The 16,989-nt window shown below is 64.1% G+C and overlaps 1 protein-coding gene across 3 annotated transcripts in view; it reads right to left on the reverse strand.

Moving 5' to 3' along the window:
• Positions 1-3,166: 3,166 nt before the first annotated feature.
• The window catches only part of Dok7 (docking protein 7), a 36,409-nt gene continuing 22,586 nt past the window's right edge, over positions 3,167-16,989 (reverse strand). For all 3 annotated transcript variants that reach the window (XM_047566370.1, XM_047566367.1, XM_047566369.1), the window contains 6 exons: positions 16,095-16,214; positions 14,216-14,335; positions 11,821-12,548; positions 8,291-8,333; positions 6,086-6,238; positions 3,167-5,760 (listed from right to left, as the gene is read on the reverse strand). In XM_047566370.1, coding sequence (XP_047422326.1) covers positions 5,624-5,760; positions 6,086-6,238; positions 8,291-8,333; positions 11,821-12,548; positions 14,216-14,335; positions 16,095-16,214 — 1,301 coding nt within the window. In that variant the 3' untranslated portion in view covers positions 3,167-5,623. The remainder of the gene's footprint in view (positions 5,761-6,085; positions 6,239-8,290; positions 8,334-11,820; positions 12,549-14,215; positions 14,336-16,094; positions 16,215-16,989) is intronic.

Consider the following 16,989-nt stretch of genomic DNA (forward strand, 5'->3'; position numbering starts at 1 on the left):
CTGGGCGCCTGCCTCTGGAGATGCTCCCCATCCAAGCATCCTCGGGCTCTGGCCTGGCAGGGTGCACATCGGGTCCCAGCCGACCCAGGTGAGTCCAGGGACAGGCCTGTGTGTAGGAAGCCCAGGCCTTGAGGGTCCATACCAGACCCCTCACCCGCCCCCAAGTGTTGGTGGGAGAAGGCTGTCCCAATAGGTCTGACCAGGGCCAGCCCCCAGCTGCCACCTGGATAAAGGTCACTCATGCGGCCTAGGGGACCTGGACACAAACCCAGCGGAGGTACTCTGCTGGCCGTGCTCTGCCACCTGGAAAAGTGGCCACAGACAGCCCTCCCTGGGAGAATGGTCTGTATCCCGGTTCTCGACTAAACCCCAGAGGAGCTTCTCTCGAATCCTGAGTGGCTGCTCGTTGGAAAGAACAACAGAACAGCCCGGCCCTACCGCGAGATCGGGCGGGAAAGACTGAGCTGCAGGTGACAGGTGGCTCCGAACATGATCTTGCTGACATTTACAGAACAGAGACAGGACATCCTGGAGGGTCTGCAGGCCCAGGTGGCCCCTCTAGACTGCAGAGGGGAGAGAGAGGCCTCTGGGCCGGGGCTTTGGCGTGCCTGGGGAGTTGAACTTCCTCCACACCCAGAAACAATGCAAGAAGGGCACCGCCCAGGGCGAGGACCGCGCTCACAGGAACTTCTGGAAGAAAGCACAGTGGCGTTTCTGGACAGGGTAGGTAGGCAGCCGTCTCAAAAGGCCACGAGAGGAAGCAAGACGGAAACCCAGTCACAAAGGAAATCAAAATGGGTTCATGAGAACTTCAACTCTGCTTATCAAGAGAGATGGCTGAGAAAGTGGGAAACCAGAGAACAAGGACGGCCTCACAGCCTGTCTGAGGGCTCGGCCCCCGGAAGGGTTCTGCTGCCCATGCTCAGGTGGACAGAAGGACCACACAGGCCCTTAACCACATCCATGTGGCCAGCACCGTGTGGAGAGGCACTTGCTGCCGCAGGCGCCGGGCAGACGCGGTGCTTCCAGTCAGCACCACCGCCTGGCTGTGCCCGGACGCTCCCTGGGTGGGGGCACATGCAGCGGCGGGGGTCCACTGCCACGCCAGAGGCCACCGCAGCGGCCTTCTCGTAGCCAGAACTGGGGACAGCCTGCACGTCCATCCAGCCGTCTTTTAAAGTGGATGACCTGCTAGTGCAACGACATGGACAAATCTCTTGAAGTTGCTGTTTGTACGTCACAACCGAGGAGTCCTCTGGTCAGGGCGCCATAGCCAGTGTCCCTAGGGCTGGGACGTGGCTCTGGCAGAGCACGTGCCTGGCACACGGGAGCACCACATAAAAAAATAACGGCATCCTGTCCATCTACAACTACAAAAAAACCTTAAACTGTCACTAAGGGTCGGCTCTTGATATTCAAATGCCTGGAAGAGAAATAAGATGCCCGAGGTTAGAGAGTAAGCAGGCCGTCACACAGGAAGTGCTGCAGACGGGCCAGCCACATGGGAGGTGAAGTCCAGAGGGTGGCCGGCCCGCCATCTGCACAGTGGATTCCAAGTCACCGTGGAAACAAGTTTCCAGAATGCAAGGCCCCAGGTGGCGTGAAGTCACAGCTGTGGGGTCGAGAGCAGTGGAGGCAAAGATGGTTCCCAAACGACACGGGCGGGCGGAGCTCGCGGCAGGGGCGGCAGGCCCTGCAGAGCAGCAACTCCAGGGGCCACGGATGCACGCCAGCCCTCAGCAGTGTCCGGCCAGCGGTCACGGGAGGAGTTGGCTTGTACTTCCCAGTGTGTGCAATCGCAGACTCACGTACAGGAAGTGCTCACTGAAGCAAAGTTTTGGGGACCCACCAAAAAAGGAAGCTGCCCCAGGAGAGGGACCGTGGGCCTCCGGGGCCTGGAGCCGCCGTGAGGCGCCAGGAGACAACAGAAGAGCCGCAGGGCTGCCTGTGGGACTGGCTCTGGGGAGAGCCACGCCAGCATGGGCACCAGAGGGCACAGCGCCCGCCGAGGCGCAGTGAGCACCAGGGCAGGGTGCCACCACAGGGGCAGCGATTGGAACCTGGCCAAGGGGCCAACTGGCCGTGGCATGAGCACGTTTATGTAGTGACAGATGCAAATGCCAGAAGGACCATGAGGCCACCGAGTGCGTGGGTGGGGCCTGGGGAGCGGCCTCTGCCACACCGGGCAGACCTGTGGCTTCCTGGTCCTGAGAAGTACGTCTAGTTAAGAACACTGACGGCCAGCCGTGGCCGAGCCTGTGGTCCGGAATAATGGAAAGGGGGCTGGATGCAGCTCAGTGGCCATGCACCTGGGTTCAGTCCCCAGGCAGGGTGCACAGTGACAAATCACAGTCATCAGTGGGTCGCTCAGTTGGTTTTTAATTTTGTGTCTGGTACAGGGATGGAAAACAAGGATGCTCTACCGCTGACCTACACCCCAGCCCTTCTTATTTTTGGGATTGGCCTCCAACTTGAGGTCCTCCTGCCTCTGCCCTTGAGCTGCCAGGATCACAGATGTGGCCTCGGCCGGCACCAGAGAGCAAGAGCACAGGAGCGGTCATCTGGCCGTGAGTGTTGCACAGTCCTGTTCTGCACACAGGCCGGGCCTCACCAGTCCTGAGGAAGTCAGAGGAACCTAAAGCTGGCGGCAGAAGTCACCCCCCGCCCCCGGCCTCATCTCTGGGAATCTCTTGCATCCTGGCGCTCTCACTTTTACAGTCAACTAGGAATACAGACTTTGGCAAAAATCTAGGAACCTCAAAGATGGGACTCTCCCCAGCCCTGCAGCGCGAGCCGCCTGCCCACACGGGCAGCCGGGAGGAGGCTCCACTCAGCGGCCTTGTCTGCAGCAGGAACCACCTCAGCAGCCAGGCCACAGCTGCAGCCCAGCCACACTAGAGGACAGACCACGGGCCTCCTTTATGACGCCCTCGTGGTGGCTTTCAGCCCGCTGAGGCGATGGCACTGAGGAGCTGCGTGGGGAGGAGCTGCCCGGGTTCAGTCACCGCTGACGGGGCCAGGAGGCAGCCCCTCACTCCCGCCGGCTCTGGGGCCCTGAGCACACGCTTCGGACCTGTCTCTGTTGCTAAGTGCGTTAGAGAAAGCTCCAGGAAAGCTCCCCACCCGCCCCTTGCCTGGCAGCCTCCCCCAAGAGCTGTGGCCCCCATCCCCTCCCAGGGTCTTGACCACGCTCTGCAGCCCTTCCTGGCCATTCCTACAGGCAGCACGTGCCAGCTCCTCAGCCCTGCGGCCTTGGCTGCCCAGAGCCTCAGGTTCCTACTTAGAAAGGAGCAGGAAGCCAGTTTCTGTGCTGCCCAAGGGGTCAGGTAAGAGAGGTTCCAACCAGGCCTGGTGTCTGCAGTGTGGGCCGCCTACCCTCTGTACCTGTACCAGGGGGCAGGCTCGACCACCTGGCCAAGGTGCCACAGGGAGGTCCGGGCACACAAGGCCTCCAGCAGGGACTCCCCCGTGAGGCTGAGCTGTGCAGGGGAGGATGGCCTCCAGCCCAGGCAGCCTTCGGGGTCCTGGGAGTTCTGCCAACCAGGATGGCCGCTTGAGGCCAGAGCCAGTTGGCCAAATGCCTGACCTCCCTTCAGAGCTGGGTGGCGTCTGGAGCCTGACCTCAGGGTCCTCTCTGCAAAGTTCTGGTAGCCAAGAGGAGGTGGTGCCAGGGCTACTAGGTGACCGTAAAGTCTCAGGGCCCTGGCCTTTGTTCTGGTCCTGGGAAGGAGTCACTGATGGGCTCCTGGTCCTGGGCTGAAAGATGTTTCTCTGGCCCCTGGGCTTTGCCAGACGCCTGTCTGACAGTGATGCCCACTTAGCTGCCCTTCCACATTGCCTCCTGTGCTATGTCCCTCTGTGTCACCTTATCCTCATCTTCCTTCCCTAGGTCCCTCCTAAGGCTGCAGACCCAGGCCTGGTCTCTCTGGAGCCTGTGCCATGGGAGGACTGGGTGCTGAGGCCAGGTGCACGCAGACCCCCTGGCGCAGGCCCCAGCTCAGCCCAGAGGTTCACGGGGCCCTGCCTGTGCCTGCACCTGCCCTCCCTGCTGGCTAAGTCCAGGAGTATCAGGGCTGGTGCCTTGCCTTGAAGGGTGAAAGTCAACAACTTTAAAGCAAATGCCCAACGTTCAGTGACCCACCAAACCACTGTGGACCAGGAGGCAGCTCCAACCAGCCCCAGACAAGCAGGGGTTCGCATGGAGGGCCTGGACACCACTGGGACTGGCGGTGACCACACTTTTGGCTTGGAAGAAAATCTGGGAAGGGGGCAAGAGGGGATCTTCTAGGCTAGGCTGGACACCTGTTCCATCTTGGTCTGGTGGGGCAGCCAGAGCCTGTCCTCCCATGGGGGCCTCTGCCCCCACCCCCAGCGGGCTCAGAGTCGAGCTGCTCCCTCTCCTGGGTTTCCACGCAGTCACACTTGATCAGCCTGTCAGCTCATGGGACATGTGGGGCCAGCAGAGCAAGGAGGGCAGGTGTTCTGGAACCTTCCAACACCAGGGACCCCAAAAGAAGAGTAGCACCAGTCTCCTTTGATCCCCATCAGCAGCTAAGCATGGACCCTCTGGACCCTTGGGCTCCTGGGGTGGGGGAGGGAGATGGAAGAAGAAACAGCCAAGATGGTCTGCAGCTGGAGCCTAGGAGAGCCCCCGGCCCCCAACGCCAGCCTTCCTCAGCCCAGGCTGGGGCATGAAGGAAACCCACCACCCCGGAAACCTCCCATCCATTGTCCGAGTCACAGAACTGCCACAGGCTCCCCCAAGGCCAATGCATCTGGAAGAAGTTCCCACATGGAGACCCTGACCTAGCTCCAGCAAGGGCGGCACTCCATCTGCCCCCAGGACCCCCAGCCTCAGGCCCAGCACTGAGACACCAGCCGGACCCAGTCCAGAGGCAGAAAGCGCAGGTGCGTCTGCACCCCTGCAGGGGATCACACACGTTAAACACAGAACAGGGGCGGTTTGCACTTCATGTGACTCCCTGAGTCCTGAGAAGCGGGACTCAGGTAAGCCACGGTTCTGCACAGCAGAGTCACTGGTGGCTGACCGGCGGGACAGCCTGTCCTTGCTGTGGCCTCCAACCCAAGGAACGGGGCACTGTGACCCAGCAGGGGGAGCCCCAGGGGGGCTTGGAGGCCACACTGTGGGGAGGCTGTGGTGTCCCAGCCCAGGCCTCAGGAGTTGCCTGCCCTATCTAAAGACATGCCTTTTGCAAGGACACAGCTGTCACCTGGGTGGTCACACACAGGAGGGGGGGGACAGTTTCATCCCAGGCCGTGGAAACCGCTCTCAAATTCACCCTGGCGACTCAGCCCCAGATGCCAGAGGTGCTGTGTCAGGTGCCTAACGCTGCCTCGGAGGCCTGTGGTCCAGGGAGACGTGATCAGGCCGAAGAAAGGGTCAGCCCTGGGCACCAGTGGGGTGGGAGACCCCGACAGGAGTAGAGAACCGGAATGAACCAGCGTGGGCCCAGAGTCCTCCCGCCGCCGGGGCACGAGACCAGTCGTGCCCTCCCGCAGCTGGGTGGTTAGGAGTCACCCTCGACGCCAGGCCAGCAGAGGATGTGGTGGAGACCACCACAGAGGCCAGGGCCAGACAGTCCAGCTGTGCAGGTCAGGGGCCTCACGGCTGGGCCCCTTTCCTCCGCTGCTCCAGCTCCGACAGCCGCTCCTCCCGGGTCTGCGCGTGCTGGGCCCCCACCCGATGCGCCGTCTCTGTGGCCGCAATGTCGATCTGTGCGTAGTGGGCGGTGCCGGCCCCTGCGAGCAGCCCTCTGTGAGCCCAGCGCAGGAGGTGCTGGCGCCCACCCAGCTCCCAGCCCGCCTGCGGGTGCTCATCTCCCTAGTGACCGGCTGGGCGGTGCTCTGACGCCGACTCCTGTCCCCACCAGTCCCCCAGCCAGACAGCACCTGGCCCTGGGCCTGCAGCCTCAGAGGGGACTCAGTGGATGTCGCTGGGGGTCAGGGGCTGCCTTTGGAGTTCTCACTTGGGCACTAGTAGCAGGAGCTCCCTGACGGGGCTGATGTGCTGGGGTCGAGGCCCTGAGAAGTGGCCCCAGCCCTGTGGGGTCTCCCATGGACCCACCTCGGACGCCCACGCCGGCCTCCTGGAGCTCCAGGCCCATGTAGTGCAGCTGGCGACTGGAGGAGGGGCTGACCGGGATGTTCACGTAGGCAGGCGCGCTGCTGCGCTGTCCGTCCAGCCCTGGGCCCTCAGCTGCCGTGGGCCCCAGCCATCCTGGGGAGAGGGCCATGAGTCCCCAGGGGCAGCCAGGGCTGTGAACCTGAAGGCCGTCCGCAAAGAACTGCCCTCCCACCATGGCCGAGCTCCGCCTCCCACGCCCCACCTCCCCAGTCGTGGACCCTCCCTGACCCCCCAATTCTCCTGGACCATCCACCTCTGGCTGGGCACTGCCCTGTCCTGAGACCACCCATCCTCCATGGATCCCCAAGACCTGCTCTCTGTGGGTCCCTCGGCCTTCACCCCAGCCTCCCAGCCCTCCAAACCCGGCAACCCATCTCCTCCTCTCAGGTCCCTCCCAGGCCAGGATCATGCCCTGTTCTGTCCTCATTGACCCTCCCTTTGATGTCCTCCTAGGTCCTCCTGCCTGCCACAGGCTCCTGGGACCCCTCTGGACGGTGAGTCCCCACAGGGACAGAGGGGCTTCTCCATGCCTGGCAAGGCAGGGCTGTGGTAGAGTCCCAAGTTATCGGGCTTAGCTGCATACTGGCCCCTCTCCACAGGCCAGCGTCCCACAGGATGGACCCCTGGCCACAGAAGACCTGTCCCCAGGGTCCCTGTAGGGCTAGTCAGCCACATGGGGTTGGGGAAGCAACGCACCCCTGAAGGGGTGGTAGGTGAAGCCGCGCCCTCAGCCCATTCCTGGAGGGCAGTGCCCAGAGTCACGGCCAGGCCTGGGACACAGATCACGCCGTGGCTGCCCACAGCACAGCACCACAGGACTCAGGTGGGCACTGGAATTCAGCAGGGGACTGAAAGCCCCCATAGTTGGCCTGTTTCTGACCCCTCTCCCAGAGGGGGCCTGGTTCTGCCGGTCTCTGGCCAGGGATGCTGGAGTCCCCAGTACGCCCCTGAACGTCCACACATGGGTCCTACCCCTCCCCATTACTGCCCCCAGTGAGACAGGCGGAGCGTGTTGTCTCCTCAGAGGGGAGGCTGAGGCAGAGACCCCAGGTCCCCAGGCCACAAAGCCAGTGGCCAAGATGTTGATGCAGGCTGACCACCTCTCAGGATGCCAAGACCCCTTTACGAGGACATGCGAGCCCAGCGCTCCCCCCGACCCTTCCTCCTGACGCAGCCCCCGCCTGGAGGATGTGTGTTCCTGGGGCAGCCCAGGGAGGGGCTGCTTGCACCGGGGCTGGCAGCGGCCGAGGTACGCTGGGCTCCGAGCACCCAGTCCCCACCGGCTTCTTGATCAGACAGACGCAGCCTGTACTGGGCTCCAGGAGAGCAGGGGCTGGGCCTGGCCTCCAGCGAGGACCGGACTCATCACCCTGGGCCAGACCGCAAGGAGGAGATCTGCCCATGGCCCACCCAGGGCCCCAGAGCAGAGAGCAGGAGGACAGAGCGCACAGCAAACTGCACCCTGTGTGTGCAGTGAGCACCAAGCACCTGGGTCAGAACCAGAGGTGGCTGCACTGGGCTGAGCTGGGGCCTCAGCAAGAGAAGGGTGCTCTCTGCTAGTCATGAGGTGGCCACCTCCTGGTCACCAGTGCTAAAACTGGGGAGTCCTGGCCTAAGCAGACTGGTGCCCTGCTGGAGACCTGCTCCAGGGTCCAGGGTGCAGGGAAGGGACGTGCTGGCACTCGCGCTGTCCAGTCGTGGTGACATCCTAGCAGCTGCACGGGGCCTGAGATAAGGAAGCTGGGCCTTAGGACCCCAGGCCTCCTCTGCCCCCAACTACGTGCCCAGGCACATGGCCTCCCCTCAGTCTGTCATTGCTTCCCCATCTGTTCTGTCTGCTTTGTCCACACTCAGGACTTGGGGACCAACTGCCCCAAGGCTGTGAGTCCCAAGCTTCAGACCATGGCCCAGCTGCCCAGTGGCTGCCCCAGTGGATGCTACTGAGAGAGGCTGTCCCCAGCCCTGCCACAGGAGCCACTTACCAGTTCCCATCCACTGGCCCCTGCCCACCTGTGCAAGAGCTCCCCCCTGCCCACTTCACACCCTGTCCAGGGCCACCGAGCCTGACCCTCCAGCTGGCCTGTCGGCTGCCCCGCCTAACTCCCCTTTCCCTGGGAGCAGCTGGACTCCAAAGCCAGTGCCTACCTGGGTGGGTCATCATGGGTCCAGGGGGCGAAGCAGCTGCTCCCTAGGCCAAAGAGAACACGGTCAGTGTGTGCATCTGACTCCTTCATCCTCTCCCTGGGCCCCAAGAACCAGGACGGAAACCCCAAGAGGAGCAGGTCGGGAAATTGGGCCACCTATGGGGGAAACCAGCCTGCGAGCAGCTCCATATCTTCCAGGCCCTGGGATCCAGCTGCCCACAGCCCTGACTGCCCCACGGGCAGTGGCCCCACGTGATAGCCCACAGGAGGCTGGAGGCTTCAGATGCCCAGGGACAGGGGCCTTCTGAGCCGGTTGGCCCGCTAGGGCCCCCAGGCCAAGTGTAGTGCCCACTGCAGGTGACAACTGGGTCACATCAGCCACATGGGATGTGTGCAGAGCTGAGCAGCTGTGGCGCAGGCACAGGGTCCACAGAAGCCTTAGCCCAAGGCTCCTGCTCTCAGCAGTTCCTGGCCTAGAGAGCCCACCTGGAGCCCCTGGTGAGGTGGGCGGCCACCCCGTTCAAAGCCCTGAGCAGTCAGTGCCTGACGGGGAAGAATCTGCGGCAGGTGCACAGGTGGGGCCGGAGGGCCAGGCCCAGCAGGTGCGTCTGCCGCCACACCAGAGGCTCCGCCTGCAACTGCAGACACCCTGAGTCCCCAGGAAGAAGCCCCCTCAGAGTCCAGGGCCCCTGTGGAAGTGGCTGGAAAAGTCCCACAACCCTCGCACCTCTAAGTGGGCAACCTGGTGGCGGGGGCTGGAAAGGGGCCCTAAGCACCCAGCACTGGCCCAGGCCTGTCCAGGTGGGTGGTCATAGGCCCAGGCTGGGGCCAAAGACAAGTGTGCCCCTGACCAAGCCAACTGGCCCGAGCACACCACCTTCTACAGCAGCCTGCTGCGGGCTGGGGTCTCAGGGTGAGAGGTGGACCCAAGCTGGCCTCTGAGGTCACTTCAATGCAGGCCGCTGGCCGCCTGCCCCCAGGGACCCCTCAACGGGCAGGGCCAAGTCCCCAGCAGCACCCAGACATGGTACTTGCTCAGGGGGCCAGTCCTGCAGGGTCCACCCAGACCCCAAGTATGGCAGAGAGCAACTGGGGCAGGCACAGGAAGTCCACCAGCTCCCCACAGCTGGGCCTCAGTGGGGAACCAGTGCAGGGGACCAGTGTCTGCCCCTTGGATGCCCCAGCCCACCCATCCCAGCCCGTAGGGGGTCTGGGCTGCTGCAGGGCAGGGGGCAGGACCTTGGGATGGCTGAGCCAGAGGCCTGCCCATCACACACAGGCAGGGAGTGCATGAAGGTGGCAGTCCCCGCCGCGTCCGGAGACCCCAGCCCGGGCCCCAGGTACCTCCAGGGCAGAGGCCCTGGCCTTGGAGCTCCACTGGTCCCAGGAAGACTGAGGGTCAACAGAAGTGGGCACCTGGGTCCTCCTAGGCCACCCCATCCCATGAGACACTGCAGCCTCCAAGGGCCTCGAGTATCAGCAGCCCCTCCCTCCTTTGAGTGCCCTCCAGCCCAGTACCACCTGCCCAGGTCCTCGACACACACAGGTGTCCTCTGGCCAAGGGTGGACACTGAGGTCCTGGGAGTCGGGTTCCAAACTTCCACTCCCTGCCTACCACCCGCCATGCGTGAAGGGGCTCCAGAGGCAGAGGAGGCCGGATGAGGCTCCGACAGAGGGGCCTCACCCTCCAGGGCCCCAGCGCCCCAGCCCGGGAGCTGCAGTCCAGTTCTTTCTGCAGGAAGACCCCCTGGGGACCTTGGGCACCTGCACCTGTCGTCCCACTGGACCCTCAGTGCAGCCCAGCAGGGCAGGCCCATAAATGGAAGAGGAAACTGAGGCTCAGGGAGGTGCAGTGACTTGTGGAGCCCCCGACAGTGGGTGGCAAGTGGTCTGAGCTCAGCTCCCCATGCCTGTCCTTCCCCAGTGGCCGCGATGCTGGAGCCCAGCCCATGTCCAAAGCAGGGCAGGCCGGACGGACACGGGAGCGGAGGCAGGGCCTGAGGAGCCCCAGAGCCAGCGCCTCCCTCGCCTGGGTGCTGGGTCCCTGAGCCTGAGCCAAGGGGCTGCCGAGGACCCCACTGTGGTTGCCAGGGAACCCGCAGGAACCGGCAGCGCACGCGTGCCACACCCACGCCCACGCCCCAGCTGTCAGACACCGCCTTCCCCGTGGTCCACATGACCCTGGGGCCTCAGGCTGCGCGGCAGGCTTCCATTCCAGCCCCAGGCCTAGCGGGGAGGCGGGAGGGCTGGCCACACGAAGAGAACGAGGCGGTAAGAGAAGAGTTTTATTTCCAGTCTGAGAACATATTACAAAGTGTCAGGTTTCAAACAGCCGAAGAGCAACAGGTCAGCCGACAGGCGGCGCAGGGCCAGGGTTCCAGGCAAGCTGCCCGCAGGACGGAGCCACCAGGGCGTCCAGGAAGGGTGGGCACAGGCAGCCCATGCTGGAGAGTGGAGCTGGGACGGGGAGCCACAGCACCGAGCTGAGGGGCCCACAGGCAAGGCCGCCGTCCGACCACGGCAACGGAGTCCTCGGAGCCCGGCCACCTCTGCCCAGTCCTGGCCGCCAGCTTCCTGGTCCCAGCAAGAGGGCACTGGGGAGCTTTTCTTTTATTTTTGTACTTATTTTTAAGATTTATTTATTGTTTGCTTGTCTTGCAGTACCCGGGGCCCTGCACGTCGGGCAAGTCCTCTAGCACCGAGCTGCACCCCCAGCCCCATGGGGACCTTTAAAAGGGACCCTGTGGTAGGCCGACCTCAAGAGCCTGAGCCAACCGGAAGAACCCAGGGCTCTGCTGGCCTCTGCCTGCCAGGTTTCAGGAAAGACTGGCCGCGGGGAGCAGTGGGGCTGGGCCACAGACTCAGATCCCAGAAGTCAAGGAACCTCCTGAGCGTCAGTTTCCTCCCCGTGGGGTGCGGCCTCGAGCCCGCCCGTGGGTGCTGCGGGGCGAATACGAAAAGCTGATCACGCGAGACAGTGCCCAGGGAAGTTCCCCTGTGGAGGAGGGGCCCCCAGAACTGGGCGTCCACAGGTGCTGCAGGGGTGGACTCTGAGGGAAGTGTGTGCGCCGCAGAGATGACCAGGAGCGGGGGGGCGGTGGTCATCCAGGAGGGCGGGCTGGGCCAGGACGGGTAGCTCTCAGGCGTGGCCCAGCCCTTGGCGACCTGCGGCCCTGTCAGCCCGAGCGGGGGCCCAGCACCCCTACGCCCCCAGCGCTCAGGCCTCGCTCAGGGTGAGACGGCGCCAGAGAAGCCAGGCCTGGGGGCTCTGCTGACCCACCCCGACCTGCCCCCCAGAGCCCCGCTTTCTAGAACGCCCAAGTCAGACCCTCCACCCGCAGCCAGAGCGCCCCTGGGGGAGGGCAGCCTGGGGCTGCTGCCCACCCGGGCCCTCTCCACAGGTCCAGGGCTTCTTGAAACAGCCCAGGGCACTCCATCTGCAAAGAGGCCAACTCCGCCTTCTCTCCTGAGGGGCAAAATCCAGCCGCTTCACGGCAGCGGGGCTGGTCTGCAGTCAGGGCGGGGGTTTACCTTGAGTCCTCCACAGACTGGACATGCCGAAAAGAAAGCCGGAGGCGGCCCAGGGTGGGGCCCGCCTGCTTCCCAGGGCTCGCTGGGGGCTGGGCTGGGCAGTGTGGCCTCACTGCCGAGGACCTCTGTCGCCTGTCCCCGCCTTCTTGTGCCCAGCCAGCCAGAAGGACACCCGGCCGATGTCTGGCTGCCCGAGTCCGTGGCAGCACCATGGTCAGGGCCAGCCTGCGAGGCCGCGCTCTGGTCCCGGGGGGCCTGGCGCAGGCTGCGGGGCGTGTCGTAGTGGTGCCGCAGCGAGGTGGGCACCTGGTACTCGGCCACCCCAGGCGGGCAGGCACACAGGCTGGGCTCAGGTACCCCAGCCGGTGGCGGCAGGCTGAGCAGCGAGCCGAACTCGTCGCCGCCCGCCCGCCACACGTCCAGGCTGCTGTCCGCATAGGACGAGAAGCTGCCCGAGTAGGAGGAGTGGCTGCCCGTGGCGATGCCGCTGTCCGAGGAGCTCTGGCGGCCGACCTCCTGCAGCTGCCGGGGGCGCAGCGGCTTGGCGGGCAGCCTCGAGGCGCCCAGCGCGGCCTCCCCTGGGGCCTGGGCGGCCGCCAGCCCCAGCCCCTCCTGCGACGTGGCTGCCGAGGACAAGGACGGCTCCGGCCACGCGGTGAGCCTGCTGCTGGCGCTGGTGTCCGAGTGGCTGGCCTCGGAGGAGGAGCTGGAGAGGCTGTGGTCGTCCCCTGAGACAGAGTGAGGCTCTGAGGACGCTGGGTGCCGGTCGGCAGAAGCAGCCCGCCAGGCGCCCCTCCCTCACCCTCCCGCCTCCCCGCCTGGACCTCCCCATCACCCTGCCCCTGAGCCCCTGGCACGGCAGGGGTCCTCCACCCTCTGCTAAGGTCCTGCGGCCTGGCCCCTGGCGTCTCTCCTCCTGCCCCCTCTCCTCCTGCCCCCACCCCCAGAGACGTGCCCAGCCACCCTGACCCTTTCCAGCCCCCTGGCCCCGCCCTCCAGCCCTTTTCTGGGACAGCCCACTTCCACCTTCAGCCCAGAGCTTCACAGGTCTGCCCAGCACCTGGCTGACCCCGCTGGCATGCCTCCTTCCTGGCCTCCCCTTCCCACTGGACCAGAAGTCCCCTGAGGACAAGGACATGCCGGGGACTCCCACCCTGCTGCCCTCCTGTACGACCAGCCCCCGTCTCCCCCACTCTGTGCCCCTGGGAAGCCACGTCCGCCTTTGCATTCTGCCATCTCAGCCTGCCCAGCCTGCCTTCCAGGGCTCCAGAGGGGAACCAGCATGCACCCCCAGGAGGGTGGGAAGTTTCCTTGCAAACTTGAGGCTCCCTGCTCCAGGGAAGGGCCCAGACTGGAGGAGAGAGGGCTACTGTCCCTCTGTGAATCCCAGAAGACAGGCAGCAGTGGGTACTGGTAGGACCACCAGAGCTCCCATGCTCTGGCTGGGAAGACTGGTGCAGCCACCAGCTGAGCTGGCCCTCATTGGGCGGCTAACCTCCTCTGTCCTTCTCCTGCCACAGCAGCTGCAGCTTCATCTGCCCCTGAGCCTTTGTCTGAGCACAGACCTCAAGCTGAAGTACAGGAGGCCTGCACGCATGGCTCACAGGCAGGGTGGAATGCACACCTGAAGCATGCGCCCTTCAGCGCCTCTTGCCAGCATTTAATAAGCATCTGTGGGATAGTGAGTGAGTGAGTGAGTGAAAGGAGAGAGAACAAATGATTGAGCAGGAGAAGGCCGGGGTGGATGGACTGATGGATGGACTGATAGATGGGTGGGTGAGTGGGTGGATGGACGGGTGGATGGGTGAATGGATGGGTGGGTGGATGGATAGATGGGCAGTGGATGGATGCATGGGTGGGTAGATAGATGGATGGGTGGGTGGATGGATGGATGGGTGGGTGGGTGGATGGATGGATGGGTGGGTGGGTGGATGGATGGATGGGTGGGTGGGTGGATGGATGGGTGGGTGGATGGATAGATGGGCAGTGGATGGATGCATGGGCGGGTAGATAGATGGATGGGTGGGTGGATGGATGGATGCATGGGCGGGTAGATAGATGGATGGGTGGGTGGATGGATGGATGGGTGGGTGGGTGGATGGATGGATGGGTGGGTGGGTAGATAGATGGATGGGTGGGTGGATGGATGGATGGGTGGGGGGGTGGATGGATGGATGGGTGGGAGGATGGATGGATGGATGGATGGGTGGGTGGATGGGTGCTGGATAAAGGGAGAAGGAAGGGGCAGGAGGGAGACAGTGTGAGTGGAAAGTGAATGAATGGCCAGATGGCTACATGCACAGGACAGAGAAGGAAAGAGGGCTACCTGACCACTGGCTGGAATGGCAGGTTTAGAGCCTGGTCCCCATGACTCGGGTCAGGCCACTGGCCTTACCTCCGCTGCCTGGCCTGCCGGAGTGCGAGAGCATGCTGAGCCGCTTCTCCAGCTGCAGGGCTCCTAGGGCTTCCTGGGCCACTCGCTCCTCCAAGGTCGAGGAACCCCCGGGGCTGGGGTCTATGGCAGAGGGGGGGGTCAGTGCACAGTCCCCACCTCCAGCCCCAGCCCACATGCTGCCAGATGTCACTGGACACCTTTTTGAGGCCACACCCTAATGCAGTGCTGATGCGGAGCTCAGGTGAGTGGTGACCACTGGCCACCCCAGCACTCCGGGCCCCTCAATCCCAGCTCCTGGGCACCACACTCGGAATGCCCCACATGGGTTCCCCGTCGCCCATCCTGCATCCCTGCGGACAGTCCTCCATCTGCCCCTCTTAGGCCACTGTGCCTATGGACGGTCCCAGTCTCCAGCCTGGGTGCCCTGCCCATGAATAGCCTCCTAAGCCAGCTATACCCCTTGCCACCCCCACCAAGGTATCAGGCTCTGTCCCAGATAACTGGACCTCTGGTCCTGCCGTCCCCAGTTCCAGGAGAGGTCTGCTCACCTGGTCTATCGCACCTACTTCCCATGGGGCTCCCCTGTCTGAAACACCACCCCAGCCCCGTCACTGCCAGCCATGCTGGGGTCCTTAGGCTGAGCTTGAGTGGCACCCCAGGCCGGCTGGTCACCTGTGGTCCTCAGCCCCACCCCTCGACATGGCAGCTGCCTCAGGGAGTGCAGCCTCTCTGGCTGTCACCTGCATGTTTTCTAAGCCTGGGAGGTGGGAACCTCTTCCCATCCAGGCAGGGTGTGGTCCCTCGCTGGTCCCATGCAGTTGTCACCCACAGCCACCACCAAAGCCCAAGTCCCTCTCGAACTAGGACCCTAGCAGCCAGAGTCCATGTCCACTGACTTGAGAGCTCTCACAGGCAGACAGCTGGACCCTCTGGGAGAAACGCAAGTCCACTCCCAGGCCCTGAGCACACACTTGGGTCGGCGTGCAGCCTCAGGGCAGGACACCAGCAGGTGGCGCTGCTGCACCGTCTGGGGGTCCGAGCTGCAGGAAGGGCTCTGGCCACTGGGCACCCACCCTGCCCGGCCGCTGCCCACCTGCAGCTGCTCTGGGGTAGGCAGCGGGTGTGGCGGACCTGGTGCTGCACAATGAGCTCCTGGGGAGCCTCCGCCGGCCTGCCCAGGCAAGGAAGCGGCCGTGAGCTCCCTGTCCGCGTGCCCACAGACTGGACAAGCACCGTCCCCGTGGGTGAGGGGAGCTTCAGAGCTCATCTGTGTCCCTGCCCAGGCCCGCCAGGTCCTGGAGGAGCCCAGCCCTCCTCTGGGCGCCTCAGTACCTGGACTACATGGCCACAGGGGCCCAGCCACGTTCCTGGTTAGAGTGCTGAAGCAGGACACCCTGGCAACACAGGGAGCACATGGGACAAGAGGCCTGCTGAGCAGCCCACCCGAGACCCACACACCAGCCAACCCCACGAGGCTGCTCCTGCCCCCACGCAGGGCCTAGAGCCAGGGTCAGGTCAGCTGCCCACAAGTCAGCAACCGTGGAGAGACCCCTGATCCACCATGGGGGAGCCTCGAGACCACAGCCTTGGACCCACAGCCAGGGGCAGCTGTGGCTAACCCACCCCAACCTGAAGGCTTCAGCCCCGAGGGTCCTAGTGGCTCAGACACCACGCAGGAGGGATGTGAGCCAGGCCCCAAGACACACTGGCTGATCCCTCAGAACCCCGGGCTTCCCAGCAGGAGCGTCACAGAACAGACCAGGAAGTGGCAGCCACCTAACTGGTGGATGAGTCAGGGTGGCCACTGGACACCGAGTGGCCCCCATCCCCAAGCATGGCCACCCCACCTGGGCCTCACCAGGCCACACTCTGCACAAACCTGGGAGGGCTGGCCGCAGCCCAAAGGGGCCCTTGGTTGGGGAGATGCCTCGAACGATGCAGTCAAACAGGAAGCTGATCTGCTCCCCCTCGGTGGAAGACAAGAAGAAGACTCCGGCCCCTGAAGGAGGACGGAGACAGGTCAGCCTGGCCAGCACAGGCGAGGCGGGCTCTTGCAGAGTGGGTCGGGGTGCAAATCCAGTTAGAATCCACAGGCCCCAACTCACCTGGCCTGTGAAACCACGTCCCCAGAGTCCTGGACCCTAGGAACCCCACACGCGCTTCAGACATGCATGGGCCGTGGTCACGGGACTGCAGCCACACCAGACGCCCGCGCCAGCCTCCCCGTGGACCATTCCCCGACGCACGGGGGATGCGGCTGCAGCTGAGGATGCCTGAGGACGTGGCAGGGCAGCTCAGGGACAGTTACAGCCTGGGGCCTGTCCAGGCCTCACTGTGTGGCTGGCACATGGAGACCCTGCATCCAACAAGGCCTGCCTGGTCACATGGTCGAAGAGTGCGTCCCGCTGCCAAGGTGGCCCCGCACACACCTCTGCCACAGGCCACCTGCGGTCCCCTCCTGCCTACTGGGCCTCAGTTTCCTCAGGTGCACCAGAAGCCCAGAGGCCCCTTTCCCAAAGGCCCTTCAAGGCGAATGAGGCTGGTACTCTCAGGGTTCCTCAGGTCTCCAGGACTGCGTCACATCCCAGCGTGGCCACCTCAGACCCCCGTCACCCTGGGGCCCTGACCTCAGTTCCTCACCCATACAGATGTTGGTCAGATGTTGGAAGGATGGTATCCACCCCACAAATGGCTACCTTCACTGTGGCCAGCACTGCCCTCCCACAGTAAGCAGCCTCCCTTCTCCTTGGAGTCACCATGCAAAGATGCACCCT

Source organism: Sciurus carolinensis, chromosome 10 (assembly GCF_902686445.1).
Source record: "Sciurus carolinensis chromosome 10, mSciCar1.2, whole genome shotgun sequence".
NCBI lineage: Eukaryota > Metazoa > Chordata > Mammalia > Rodentia > Sciuridae > Sciurus > Sciurus carolinensis.